We start from the raw sequence: 12,939 nt of genomic DNA on the forward strand, positions 1-12,939 counted from the left end.
GTCTGTCAGCAGGAAGACAGGTGTATAAATGTAATCAGACGTTATGCAAACCATTTGATACATTTTTAAGTGCTAGTGGTTTGAATTCGTTTGACAAGCATGTAAAATGCAAATGATCCCACCCACACATTTTTAGAATAAATTAAAATACACTTAACATCATATTTGTTAGTCTTGTCCTAATAGGAAGCCTATGTGCTCTGAAGTACATATGTGTGTACTTAAATGGCATTGTTATTCCACCTGCTGTGTAGCTGAACTCCGGCTGCTTTCTACCCACCGCTCCATTTTTCCTAATTTGACCACCTTGTTATTTTAGGACTCAATTAGATGTATTTTCATTAAAAGTGAGCTTTCATTTTAATATTTTTTGATAAAGTGTTGTCCTTGTGGTTTAGATAGAGATTTTCATGTAAAGAGGTAGTCTGTTCAAACTTGGCTCATTGTTCTCCATAAGCTCTTTAAGCTACCAGAACAAGGGCTGAAAAACTGCCCAGATATGTTTGAGAATATGAGCATGAAAATGTCCCTACACTGTGTATGACTAAAGTAATACAAATATTTCTTAGTAGTATTTCTTTCCTAATGTGAAGAAGGTTTTGGAGTGCTATGAAGCATTTTTCCTTGATTTAGCCATTCAGAGGACATTTGACACCTGATAACTACTTTGCATTCCTTGAGGAGGTATGTAATATAGCTGCTAGCACTGCTCATAAATAGCTATGTGGACAAGGGGAGTAAACATAGGACATAAACTTCAGTCTCTAATTCTCCACACCTGCTTGAGGACAGTCCTGTCCACATAAAATATGTAAAACTTTCTTTAACTATCTCACAAAACCTCTCTTTCATGTTGATAAATATATTTTTGATGGACTGGAGAGTTTAAATTTTCAGTAATATAAGTACTTAAGGCAGCATCCCAGAGATTGTCACTGTCAGATTAAGGATTAAAATCTTAGTCTCTAACTTCGTTATCCTCTGCCAATTCTAGTAAACTTTATGGCCCGCAGTCATTTAATCTCTCTATCTTAAAAGACTAATAATGCTTTTCCTCAAAGGAGGTTTGAGCTGTATTTTGTTAATATTTGTAAAGCGCTTTAAAAGTATTAGTTGTATATAGATGCCACCTAATTTTATTTCAGTGTCTCTTTTAAGCTCCAAAGTGTGTAAAGAGTCAGAGGGGAGAATTGCTGAGTCAAGGAAAAACATCTTTTCCATTGGGTTTGCTGGCTGTTGGGAAGCAAAGGGGAGAGTATCTTGGAGTATATATAGTGGTAAAATAAGAAGGCAGGTGAGGAATGAGTGTATCTAGCCAGAAGGATTTTCTGAAGTGACAGAAGTAAGAGAAAGCAAATCTTGAAGATGTAAACCTATGCAAAATTGTGTCCCTTTTTTCCATATGAACATCATGGGGTTTAGTGTGTAAATACTTCAAGAAGCCTCTGGAAGAATCCCACAATCATTCAGTGACTACAAGTAGATTTATTCTCCTGTAACTTCTAACCTTACTCTTTGCTTAACTTCTTTAACACCATCTCTTTTTAAAATTGTGAAAGTTTACCGATTCTGGACTGAGTTTGAATTTCATATTTTTTTAATTTGTTCTAATGCTTAAGTCCCATCATCCCTTTTCTACTTGTTTTGGTTGTCATATTACTGTGGAAGGTTTAGAAAATTGGGAGTAGCAATTTTCGAACAAGAGACCTTTAAACTTGGGTTTGTTCCTTAGATCTCTTAAAATTCTTCAGATAGTTCACATGGGCTGCTTCACATTTTGAAAAAAAAAATCTCATAATTTTTTCCATTTTATCTGTGTACACAAAGTGAAAGGTCAGCTGGATGGATTTACTATTTCATGCTTTCCAAATTGTGAAATCTACATGTCTCTGTTCACACTTCAGAAAATTTCATGAAGTGTATATTTGAAGGAAGAATATGAGCCAATACGAGGAAATCTATTCTTGATCATTTATTCTGTTCAGAGTATGAGTGGTTTGTTAAATATTTTGGAGATCTTTATTTTTGCCATAGAAAACCTTAATAGACATGATGTCACAGAAACTTGTAATTTAACTCAGTGTTTTGAATGCATCTTTCTTGTTTTATGTATTCATCTAGGTTGCTTTTACAGTTCTGTTTGATTTGGAAGCTCTCCTGAAGATCTGGTGTTTGGGTTTCACAGGATACATCAGCTCATCTCTTCACAAGTTTGAGTTGCTGCTTGTAGTTGGAACCACTCTTCATATTTATCCAGACCTCTATCACTCTCAGTTTACATATTTTCAGGTATGATCAGGTACTTCTACATTTTACTCTATATACCAGTAAAAACATTACCTGTCAACATGTCACTCTCATTTACTTCCATTCTCAGACTACTGACGTACACACAATTTTGGCTTATTTTAAGAATATCTTTAAAATAACAAATAGGATTCCTTCTAACTTTGCTGAGAAGTCCTTTCAGTTTTCAGTAATTTCCATTTCTTATCTGAGCTACACTGTCCATCAGGTTCTGGATTAGTTTGTTTGCTGTCCTTCATTGAGCCTTGTCCTTGCACACAGCTGTTTACAGCATCACCTTCCTGTAGTGTCTACTGCTACTTTCCTGGCTTCTACCATGAGGCCTTGGTACACTTGCTATTTCTTCCCCAAATCTTCATCTCTGGGGCAGTCACATACCTAAGAGCCTCCACTCCAGTTATTGTGGGTCTTCTGAGGTCATTTCTCCAGAACCATCTTAAACCATCTTAGAGTTGTTTTTTATAGCTCTCCAACCATTTCTTATCTAGAGGGAAAATGTGTTTATTCAGGATCTGCGTACATTTTCACTTTGGGGAAGAGCAGGAAGTAGAAACAAAGAAAGACTTACTAATTCAAACTTCTGATTCTTGCTCTGTCAGTCAGCCCAACCAATTCCCCATTCGTCCTCCTTGAAGTGCTTAGGGTTGCTCCGGTTGTGGGAGAAAGCACTGAGATGCATTATAATGTGTTACATTCTACAGTGCTAAAGGGATTTAAAAAAAATATATTAAAAGATTCGTATCTGTCCATTATTCAGCAATGGGTTGGCATAGTGAATAATTAATAATCAATAAAGGCAAATAATAAATTGTCAGACAGAGTCCTGTCAATAAACGTGGTTAGCTAAAGTGACGTATTATGATGAAGTAAGTACAATATAAGGGGAGCAGTCTCCCCAAGTGTAGGTTGGAATAGAATGGTCTTTTCAGATTTCTGCAAATGACTTCCTGTATTTTTTCTAAATGGCTGTACAAGCCTGCTCAAGAAAGCTTTCAGGATGACAAATTCTATTTTACTTTTACCTGGTATCATTTGAAGATTTTTAGATGGTTTTAGCTTTGATTTTACAGTCCAAATGTGTAAAATGTTGTTATTCAATGTTGCATTATATTTCTAACCTGCAATAAAAAATAATCTAGCAGGTGTATGCCATTGCACTCTTGTGTCAAAAGCACACAGGAAACCTAACTGGGAGCTCTCAGTTAAAATGGTTACTTAGTTAATAGTTGGTCCGTATTTATTAGGGCAGAATCCATTTACATCTGATGATTTCTTTCTAAGAATTTTAAATATAAATTATGAAGATGTTGCACTAGATGGGTAACATCATTAACTCATACAATTGAAAGTATAATGAAAATGTAGCCAGATGTTGATAATGAAATGATAAGTCTTCTCTTTTTAATGGATTTAATAAGTTTTCATGGGGCAGGGGTGGTGGTGTGTTTTGGGATTTTTTTTTCTTTTGGGTTTTTTTAAGTGCTAGCTTTTATGACAGAAAATGCCAGGATGTGCTTTTTTTCCCAAATATATGAGAGATACAGATTTTGCAAGCAGAAACACCTGCTACAGTGAAAGATTTGGGTTGTATTTTGCAATGCAAATCTCATAAGAGGCAGATGACAGTAAGGTTGGAAAATACCTTTGATGTCAGTGTGTAAGGGAGGAATGTACCATATTCCCCCACAATTAAGCTTCTGGGCAAGCTAGATAACACATTTTCAAACCAACCAAGGTCAAAAAGTCTTTTTCACATGGATACATCCTGATGTTAGGCAGGTTTCCAGGCCTTTAGGTATTAATGATGACAGGTAAATGTGTTTTTTGTCAGCCAGCAAAGCAGATTACTGAAAACAGAAGTCCTGACACATTCCAGCAAGCAGAAATATTGTTTGGCTTATATAGCCTTCCTTAGCATGTATTTCAGTCTGCTTTATTCATTTTATCATTTATCATGGTCTTTATCATTACCTTTTGCCAACACATCATTCAGTCTTCACCACATTGGCTACTGTCCACCCTCCCACCCATCTTTCTTGCATTTGCTGTACGTTGATTCAAAACACTTTGCAAAGCCCTCTGTGAAAGACTACAGCAAACCACCATTCCGTGTCTATAATCTGTAGAACACAAAATCAGTCAAGAAATGACAGACTTTGCATATTACTATAGAGTTCTGCAATGAACTGGCATAAAAGGGAGAGATTTAACCAGAATTTGACCTATACTGGTCTGAAGACATATGCTTGGGGAAAATATTGCTGAGTTATTTTCTGAATACATATCATCATTTTTAGGAGATGCAGCCATTCTTTGTAACAAAGCAGTGGTTCCTCTTTTGTATTTTTTGTTTTTGATTTGTTTTTTATAACATATTTTTATATTTATTCCAAATAATGCAACCTCTGAAGCTCTTAAATCTAATACAATTTGCAATCCAATTACAAAGAATGCATAAATGTTCATTAGAGTGTACTTTTGCAAGATTCAATTTGTCATCTAATGAAAATAAATGAAAAAAACAAAACCAAATAATATCAATAAGATTAGTGTGTTGCTTAAAGGTCAATTAAAGTTCCCTAAAGGAAGGAGGGAGGGGGAAATAAGGCAGATAATGCAGTTTATCTAAAATACAACTCAGAATACCAACTAGCATGAGATCTTCACTCCACTGGGGTCTGTATTTAAATTAATACTAGTGGAAACAGAGCTAACATTTACACTGTGAGTAGATCTTGTAAGTAAGAAGGCGCCATGTTTACATGTTCATAGTACTTGGAAATCTCACTCTTCTCACTGTCTGTCATTGCCTTGGTAACCAGTTTCATGTACTCAGATTATATGTAATATGATCACAGGACCAATATGAAAGAAAGGAGGGCCACGAGGATGATAAGGGGGCTGAAGCACCTCCCGTATGAAGACAGGCTGAGAGAGTTGGGGCTGTTCAGCCTGGAGAAGAGAAGGCTGCGTGGAGACCTCAGAGCAGCCTTCCAGTATCAGAAGGGGGCCTATAAGGATGCTGGGGAGGGACTCTTCCTTAGGGACTGTAGTGGTAGGACAAGGGGTAATGGCTTCAAACTTAAACAGGGGAAGTTTAGATTAGATATATGGAAGAAGTTCTTTACCGTGAGGGTGGTGAAGCACTGGAATGGGTTGCCCAGGGAGGTTGTGGATGCTCCATCCCTGGCAGTGTTCAGGGCCGGGCTGGACAGAGCCTTGGGCCACATGGTTTAGTATGAAGCGTCCCTGCCCATGGCAGGGGGGTTGGAACTAGATGATCTTAAGGTCCTTTCCAACCCTTACTATTCTATGATTCTACGATTCTATGACGTTACCTCACCTTACTCTAATATTGTGAAAGTTAATCTCACACAAGGGGTCTGGTATATTTGGAATAAGTTGTTCTCTTGAGGTGGCTGTCTCTGTCTCTCCCCTTTGGCAGTAAAGCCTAGATGACTAGAATATTCTGCATACCTGACGGCTAGATATGGAGATGAGTTTCATGCAGAAGGCAAAGGTGTACATTATTAGCAAGCTACAAGGTTCAGTGAACTCTTTCTGTGAACAACTTTTGTCAAACTTATTTTCTTTCCAAAAGCAGCACAGTAATTTCATTTGACCTGTACATAAGGTCAACCTACAATTGCACTGTAATTCCTATCTTTCAGTTTCAATATGATTCTTGTGGAAATACAGGCGGTACCTTAGTCGAGGGTCTTTTTCTTTGTAAGAACAGCAGAATCTCATTTGCCCCATATCCTGCTGTCTGTTGTTTCCAGCAACTACTGTTGCTGCCGCTCCCTCTTGTTGATGCTGATGTTCATGTCACTGGCTGTGTTACCATCAGTGGTATAAATGGGAGAATCAGAGATATCAACAGGTTTTTCAAGGTAGACTCAGCAGTGAATGGGTCAGGAGTTCCACACACAATCACAGTTCTGCTGCCACTACTAATACTGAGAGGTGTCAAACATGTTGAAATTGTCAGTGGCACAACTTCCCTTGCCGTATGTATTATGAAATAGAAAATATGTTCATTATCAAACTTGCTATGTTATATGGTACACATGCCAAGCAATTTTGCCTTGGGTCACTGAAATGGAAAGATGACCTGTAGAAGAGTTGGCAGTTCTTTCTGTGAATATATAACCTGATTTAATAAATAACACAGAATTATAGTAAAATGTAGGTTGGAAGTAGCCTTTCAAAGTCATGTCGTCTAGCCGCCTTCTCAAAGCTGAGCCTTCTTCAAAGATTGTTCAGGACCCTGTCCCTTTAGAATAAGTATGAATTTTTAACACTGATGACCTTCATTGGTCTGTAATTCCACATTAAGATCAGATTTACTATCTGTGGTGTGTTTTGCCTATGACTTTATTCCCTTTGTTACCCCCAAAATGGCTTTACCCAAGTGCATTTCTGTGATGCCTCTTCGTGACTGGTGAGCTGGAGGCCTTGAGTATGCTCCCGTGCCTGTACTCTCAGTTTGAACAAGATGTTGTTATCGCATGTCTGTATGCCTTCATGCTGCATATTATGAAAGGTTCACAGATAGCTCATTCCATGTAAAATTACAGCTTGTTATTATTATATGTTAGAAATAAAGAGATACTTAACAATAAGCATTACACCACACAATCATAAAAAGCTAAGCAAAAGACAAAGTAGGTTGAAAGTTACCTGGTCATGGGTAACTGCTGTTGCTAGCTAAAAAAAGTGTCCAGGCAGGCCAAGACAAGTACAGACAAAATCTGACAGGTTCCAGGGCTGGTACTCCTAACCTAACACACAACTCGTAGTCTGTTACAAGTGGAGGCAACCTGATATTTACTGGGCTACAAGGCTGCAAGTCCCTTTTTGGCCTTGAGGTTTCTGATCCTGTGAAAAGTTGTTGATTAATGTGATAATCAACTAATACAGTTGTATTTTCTCTTTCTTTGCAGGTTCTTAGAGTAGTTCGGCTTATAAAGATTTCTCCTGCTTTGGAGGATTTTGTGTATAAGATATTTGGACCGGGAAAAAAACTTGGGAGTTTGGTGGTATTTACTGCCAGCCTTTTAATCGTAATGTCAGCAATCAGTTTACAGATGTTTTGCTTTGTGGAAGAACTGGATAGATTTACAACCTTTCCACGGGCAAGTATCAAAACCATTGATTACTTGTTGCTTGTTATTATTTTCTTATCATTAACAAGATATTTTCTTACCATTGGTGGTGGTAAGTGTTGGTGTTAGCTTGACGGGTGGACTTAATGATCTTAAAGGTGTTTTCCAGCCTAAATGATCCTATGATTCTGTAGTGGTTTAACCTGGCAGTTAACTACACACCACACAGCCATGGTGAATTAGAATATGCAAAACAAGTGATGCATGATGCAGCTGCTCACCACCTGCCAACCATTGCTCAGCCAGTTCCTGAGCAATGCCCCCCATCCGGCTTTCTCCCTAGTTTATATACTGAGCATGATGTCATATGGTATGGAATGTCCTTTTGGCCAGTTTGGGTCAGCTGTGCCTCCTCCCAGCTTCTTGTGCCCCCTTCCTCCCCCCCAGCCTCCTCACTGGTGGGGTGATGTTAGAAGCTGAAAAGTCCTTGAATTAGTGTATAACACTGTTTAGCAGTGTTATACAACTAATACATCAGTGTGTTGTCAACATTATGCTCATCCCAAATCCAAAACACAACACTGAAGCAGCTACAAGGAAGAAAATTAACTCTATGCCAGCTGAAACCAAGGCAGATTCTACAATTTGTTATTAGTGGTCTTTCTTTCCTTCTGAGAACCATGGAGCATTTTATCTCCATATATGTAGATAAAGCAATCGTATTTTCTGGGTGTAACAGCTATCCTGTAGTCCTTCAGTAGTGAAGTTTGTCTTTCTTTGTGTTAGGTATTCTATTTCTGCTGTTAAAGGAACATAGAGAAATTTCACACATGCACTCTGATGATGACACAACAAAGCATATGGTACCTTAGCATGTTACAGAAAGAGGATTCATGTGCACAATCATCAATATTAGCCACAAAATTTACATAAAACATGTCTACACATGGTTCACATCTTCATATTATGAAAGTGATTGTTCTTGATTTGTACAGGAATGCTTGTTTTACACAGGACTATAAAATCTGTCTGCACTGACAAAATAAATGTTTGCCTTTGGGGTATAAAAAATGGATATTTATGGGCATTGCATTAATTCAGAACAGAACATTGAAAATCAGTGAAAATTGGAGCTAATGTATTTATTGAAGCACACTGTTCTGAATGAAAATACTGCCATCTCTTTAATAACGGATTAGACTGAGTGTACATGGATTGGTTCCAGTGACAATTTATTTGTTTCTGTCATTCCAGCTTGGTTATCCAATGTATCTATTTTAGTGAAAGTGCATTGGTTAAAACAATTAAATAACAATGAATAAGGCAGCCTCAAGGGTCATGCATTTAGCAAACAAAATAGATAGATAGGCAACAATTTGTAATTATCAGCCTGGACTTGACGTATGGGAAGCTAGCCATCAAATGTAAGACACAAACTACCTACCCGCAGAGAATAGTGTAACACCATGCTTTCTATTTTAGAAAATGTGCTTAGAAAAGCAGCCAGTAGGATCATTAAAAATTCATTATAATTATTTTTCTAAATGCTGAAGAAAGCAGAAAAAAATACAGTAAAACTTAAGCTTTTCTAATCAAGTCAGAGCTCTGTCTCTAAATTGGATGATATTACCACTATATTGTATGCCCAATTCCCATGTATAACTTCTGAAAAAATCTTCCAACTGCAAGTTTGAAACCATCACGGAATTTTGTTTTGGAATTATTTTTATTATTTATGCAAAATAGCAATGAAAGTCCTGAAAGAATTATTGCAGTATAATTTAAATAAGACAGATTGACAGCCACCTGCACATTTCAACTAGATAAATAGATATATATCTGAGAATGATCCACTTGCAGTAAAACATTGCCAAGATATATCAAGATGTTAGTAAAGTTTTAAATTGTTTTAAGCATTTAAATCTGAGGCCATTTAAGCTTCAATAAGAGCTTCCATCATATTAAAATTTCAATAGATTTATATACTAAATACATGTTCAAAGAGTGAGAAGATATTTTCAGCAGCAAATTATACAGTTTTTACAAACAGAAAATATCTAAACTTGGTTTCTATTTTCTGACTTAAGTTTTGGAAAAATGGAAGGTTAGCAATAATAAAGGACTGTTGAAGCAATACTGAATTGAAATACTTTTAATATTTTTTATATGATAGTCAGAAGGGTCTCTCATTTTCTTTGTTATTGTTTATTTGTTTATGTATGTGAATATTTAAACATATTCACCTTGTTTTGAACATTTCAGAAGTATAATTTACAGGATATGGTTTCTCTTTGCAGCTTTTTAGTGAAACATCTCTTTATAAGTTAATAGAGTCAGAGAAAAATTTGTACTCAAAACCAAATTGCGATTGATGGGATGAGTGATGGTGTCCCTCTGAAGGAGTGTGTCTTCATAGCAAAGGCTGGCGGATTCCCACTCGTGTTGTCTGCTCTTTATAAACACCGCTGAATCAGTTTACAATAAGACAGTTATAAAATATGTAATTTTGCTTTTGCCTGGAATGCATTATTTTTAAAATGTGACTGAAGACATACTTGCATTACTATGTGATGCAGGAGATGATCTGAAGTCTGCAATAGCAGAATTTACTAAGATTAATTTTTAGGACCTCATCCCCAAAGAAGAGCAAACCTAAAATGGCCAGGATCGTTGCCGTGGACTTCTTAAGTTACAGAGAGAACAAGTACACTAACAAAAATGGAGACACTAGAGGCTAAATTTTGAGGGTTTACATTAAAGTGCTTTTCACACTGAAACAGACAAAACCTAAAATCATTTTGAAACTGTAAGTGCTTTATGAGAAGGCACAGTATGGGTTTTGGAACAAGTAGACCTCCTCCTTTCGCTAATGCCTCTAAATTGCATGTTTTCACATGGTTTCCTGACAACAGTCAATAGGCACAAGCTCAGTGTTGCTATGGCTACAAATTTCACCCTTCTTTTGGCCACTGCAGCTTTCCAAATGGACTGGCTTTCTCTCTAATACAAGTATAAAAATATAGATGTTTTCTATAATGTTTTTAAGCGATCCACCATCTCTGTTCTCACACATCTTCTTGTGCTGAGCATATTGAGCCATAAGAAGGGCAGGCAGTGGCTGGCACCCCTGAAGGAGGAATGGGAGGGGCGAGGCTCTGTTCAAAGGCATCAATGTAAGATGGCCACTAAGAAATTTTAAAATTCACTGTATAGAGAACAAAACATGTTGCTAGTGTCTCTGACTTCCATGCCATACTCTTGGGGTTTGGGGCCATATGCTAGCTGCTTGGTATCTCAAGTTACAAAGCTGGGAATGCTGTTCTTTTAAATGGGTCAACACAAGATGAAAGCCAGGCCCAGCTGATCTCAGCAGCAAAAATCCCCCAGTCTTCAGCAAAACCAGGGCTTCGCTCCTAGCCTTGAGCTTGGAGGAAGCTCAAGCTGTGAAATGTTAGTTCAACTTCAGCATCATCCATTTAAAAAATTCAACAATGTGGTCTTAATTCTCTGATCCAGTTACAATCTCAGTGCCGCTGCCACAGGATGGCTACTCTTAGGGTGTGACTGAACACTCATGACTGTTTTAGGAGAAGAAGGTAACTTTACACAGGTAGAACGGGTTGCAAGCAGTTCACACCACTGGCCTAAATCCTGTTAGCTTAGTTTTCAGAAGTAATCCCACTGATTGTAGGGCTGCTGCCATGAATAAAGCCATTGGGATTGGGCCCATAATATTTTGTGGACAAGCAGCAGTTACAAGTCAAATACATTATAACTGTAAGTAGTAATTGTGTGGCACCACCCGTGTAATAGTTGGACAAGATATCAGAAGTGGCACTTCAGCTCATATATTCCACGAAACCTTTGCCAATCTTCCGCTATAAATAAAAAGGTAGTTTGACTTCCATCATCAAAACAGCTAATTAAGTAATAGGGCATAAATACTCAAAGAAATTGACAGTCTTTTCTATAACATGAATTAATTCAGAAAATCACCATTTGCATAAATCTTTTAAGTCTCGTCTTCACAGATGTTGATTCTGTCAGCTAGTTGCATTTCAAATTAATTTTAAAATACACAGTGGGAAGTATACCTTTCAGCTAAAAATAACTTGCTCCAAAGGAGACTGCTAGATGTGAAGCATATACTTATTGTGTACTGCCTTATTTTCTTAAAACTAATGTTTTGTCATATACTGGACTTTCATGTTATAAAAAAATGTTTAAATTATATTGAAAGACCATTTTATGTAATTATATGCTTTATGGACAACTGTTTTACATGGATGATTAAATTTTTATGATGTTAAAAGGATGTCTTTTTGAAATTAATCTGTTGCTTTTATTAATGAGAGGTCCACAACATAGTGTTGGAGGTATCTTTACACCTTCAAGAATTAATTAAAATACTTTTTTTTTAAAAAAGCAATAAACTATGGTACTTCAGTATAATTCAGAAGAAAGGACACTGGTTCAATTATCCAGTCCCTAAGGTATTTTTAAAGCCAGAAGTGTGGTGGTTTACTTAATGTAGTGCCCACCTTATATGTCAGCAAGGAGTGTTATACCAGTCAGTGGCTTCAGAGATGCTCGGAATGGAGGGAAACAGCGAGTCCCTGGTTGAGCTTCACCTCCCCACCATGAAGGAAAGCTGAGAATCAGTTCTGAGCACTGATGGGGTAGTTGTCTTCTTCATCCTCAAGCACCACTGGCAGCTATAGAGGAGGCTGAATTTTCTGCTTTCTTTACACATGCTTCTGTGACTACAGCAGGCCTCTCCTAGCTAAAGATCTCAAATGTTTCCTTCTCTGCATGTTGTGCATGGGGAGGTATTTTGCAGAGCTAGATAACACCCTTGATCTCTATGCCACATCCTTATTATTTCAGAGTGTTGGAACCAGTTCCTTGACGCCAAGTATTAATGATGTGTTATAGCTACAGGGACATCACATAGGGCCAGGAGGAAATGCAGGACCAAGTGTTGTATGTGTGCAAGTGGACAGTCTTCTCTGGAGTAGATTGGCCTACACTGCAGGGCAGCAATCACAGCCTGGAGTGGAGTCCCTTAAGGGTATTGGTGTAACCTTAAGGGTCCTGTTTGCATTGGGAGAAATTGCAGACACTGTTTTCTGTGATAAACTCTGAGAACTTGATAAGGAGGCCAAGCAAAGTACTTGTCTGAAGTTAATATTAGTAATATAAACTTGAAGTCTCCTCTCCCAGCACCTTTAAAACTGAGTTAGAACCCACTTTATTGTTTTTCAAGAATGTAAGTTTATATGTATACATGTTTTCAGCTTTTCCAGCATGCTTTTGGGCTTAGGGTAAGTTGATATGAAGTACTGTTTTCTCATGGGTGTGACAAGAAAAGTCTTGTTCTCTTTGTGCCAAGTACATTATTGTGTTAATGTGCTGTTCCTGGGGGTGTCAGGCACACTAAGCATAGACCTAATATGTCTTTATCACTTTGTGAACATTCTGAATTTGAAGGTTCCCATTATCTGGAAGCTGAATTGTTAATATC

The 12,939-nt window shown here is 37.4% G+C and overlaps 1 protein-coding gene across 6 annotated transcripts in view; it reads left to right on the top strand.

Moving 5' to 3' along the window:
- The window catches only part of NALCN (sodium leak channel, non-selective), a 250,991-nt gene that overhangs the window by 117,969 nt on the left and 120,083 nt on the right, over positions 1–12,939 (top strand). For all 6 annotated transcript variants that reach the window (XM_030476678.1, XM_030476677.1, XM_030476679.1 and 3 more), the window contains 2 exons: positions 2,122–2,289; positions 7,254–7,445. In XM_030476678.1, coding sequence (XP_030332538.1) covers positions 2,122–2,289; positions 7,254–7,445 — 360 coding nt within the window. The remainder of the gene's footprint in view (positions 1–2,121; positions 2,290–7,253; positions 7,446–12,939) is intronic.

This window comes from Strigops habroptila, chromosome 2, assembly GCF_004027225.2.
Source record: "Strigops habroptila isolate Jane chromosome 2, bStrHab1.2.pri, whole genome shotgun sequence".
Classification (NCBI taxonomy): Eukaryota; Metazoa; Chordata; class Aves; order Psittaciformes; family Psittacidae; genus Strigops; species Strigops habroptila.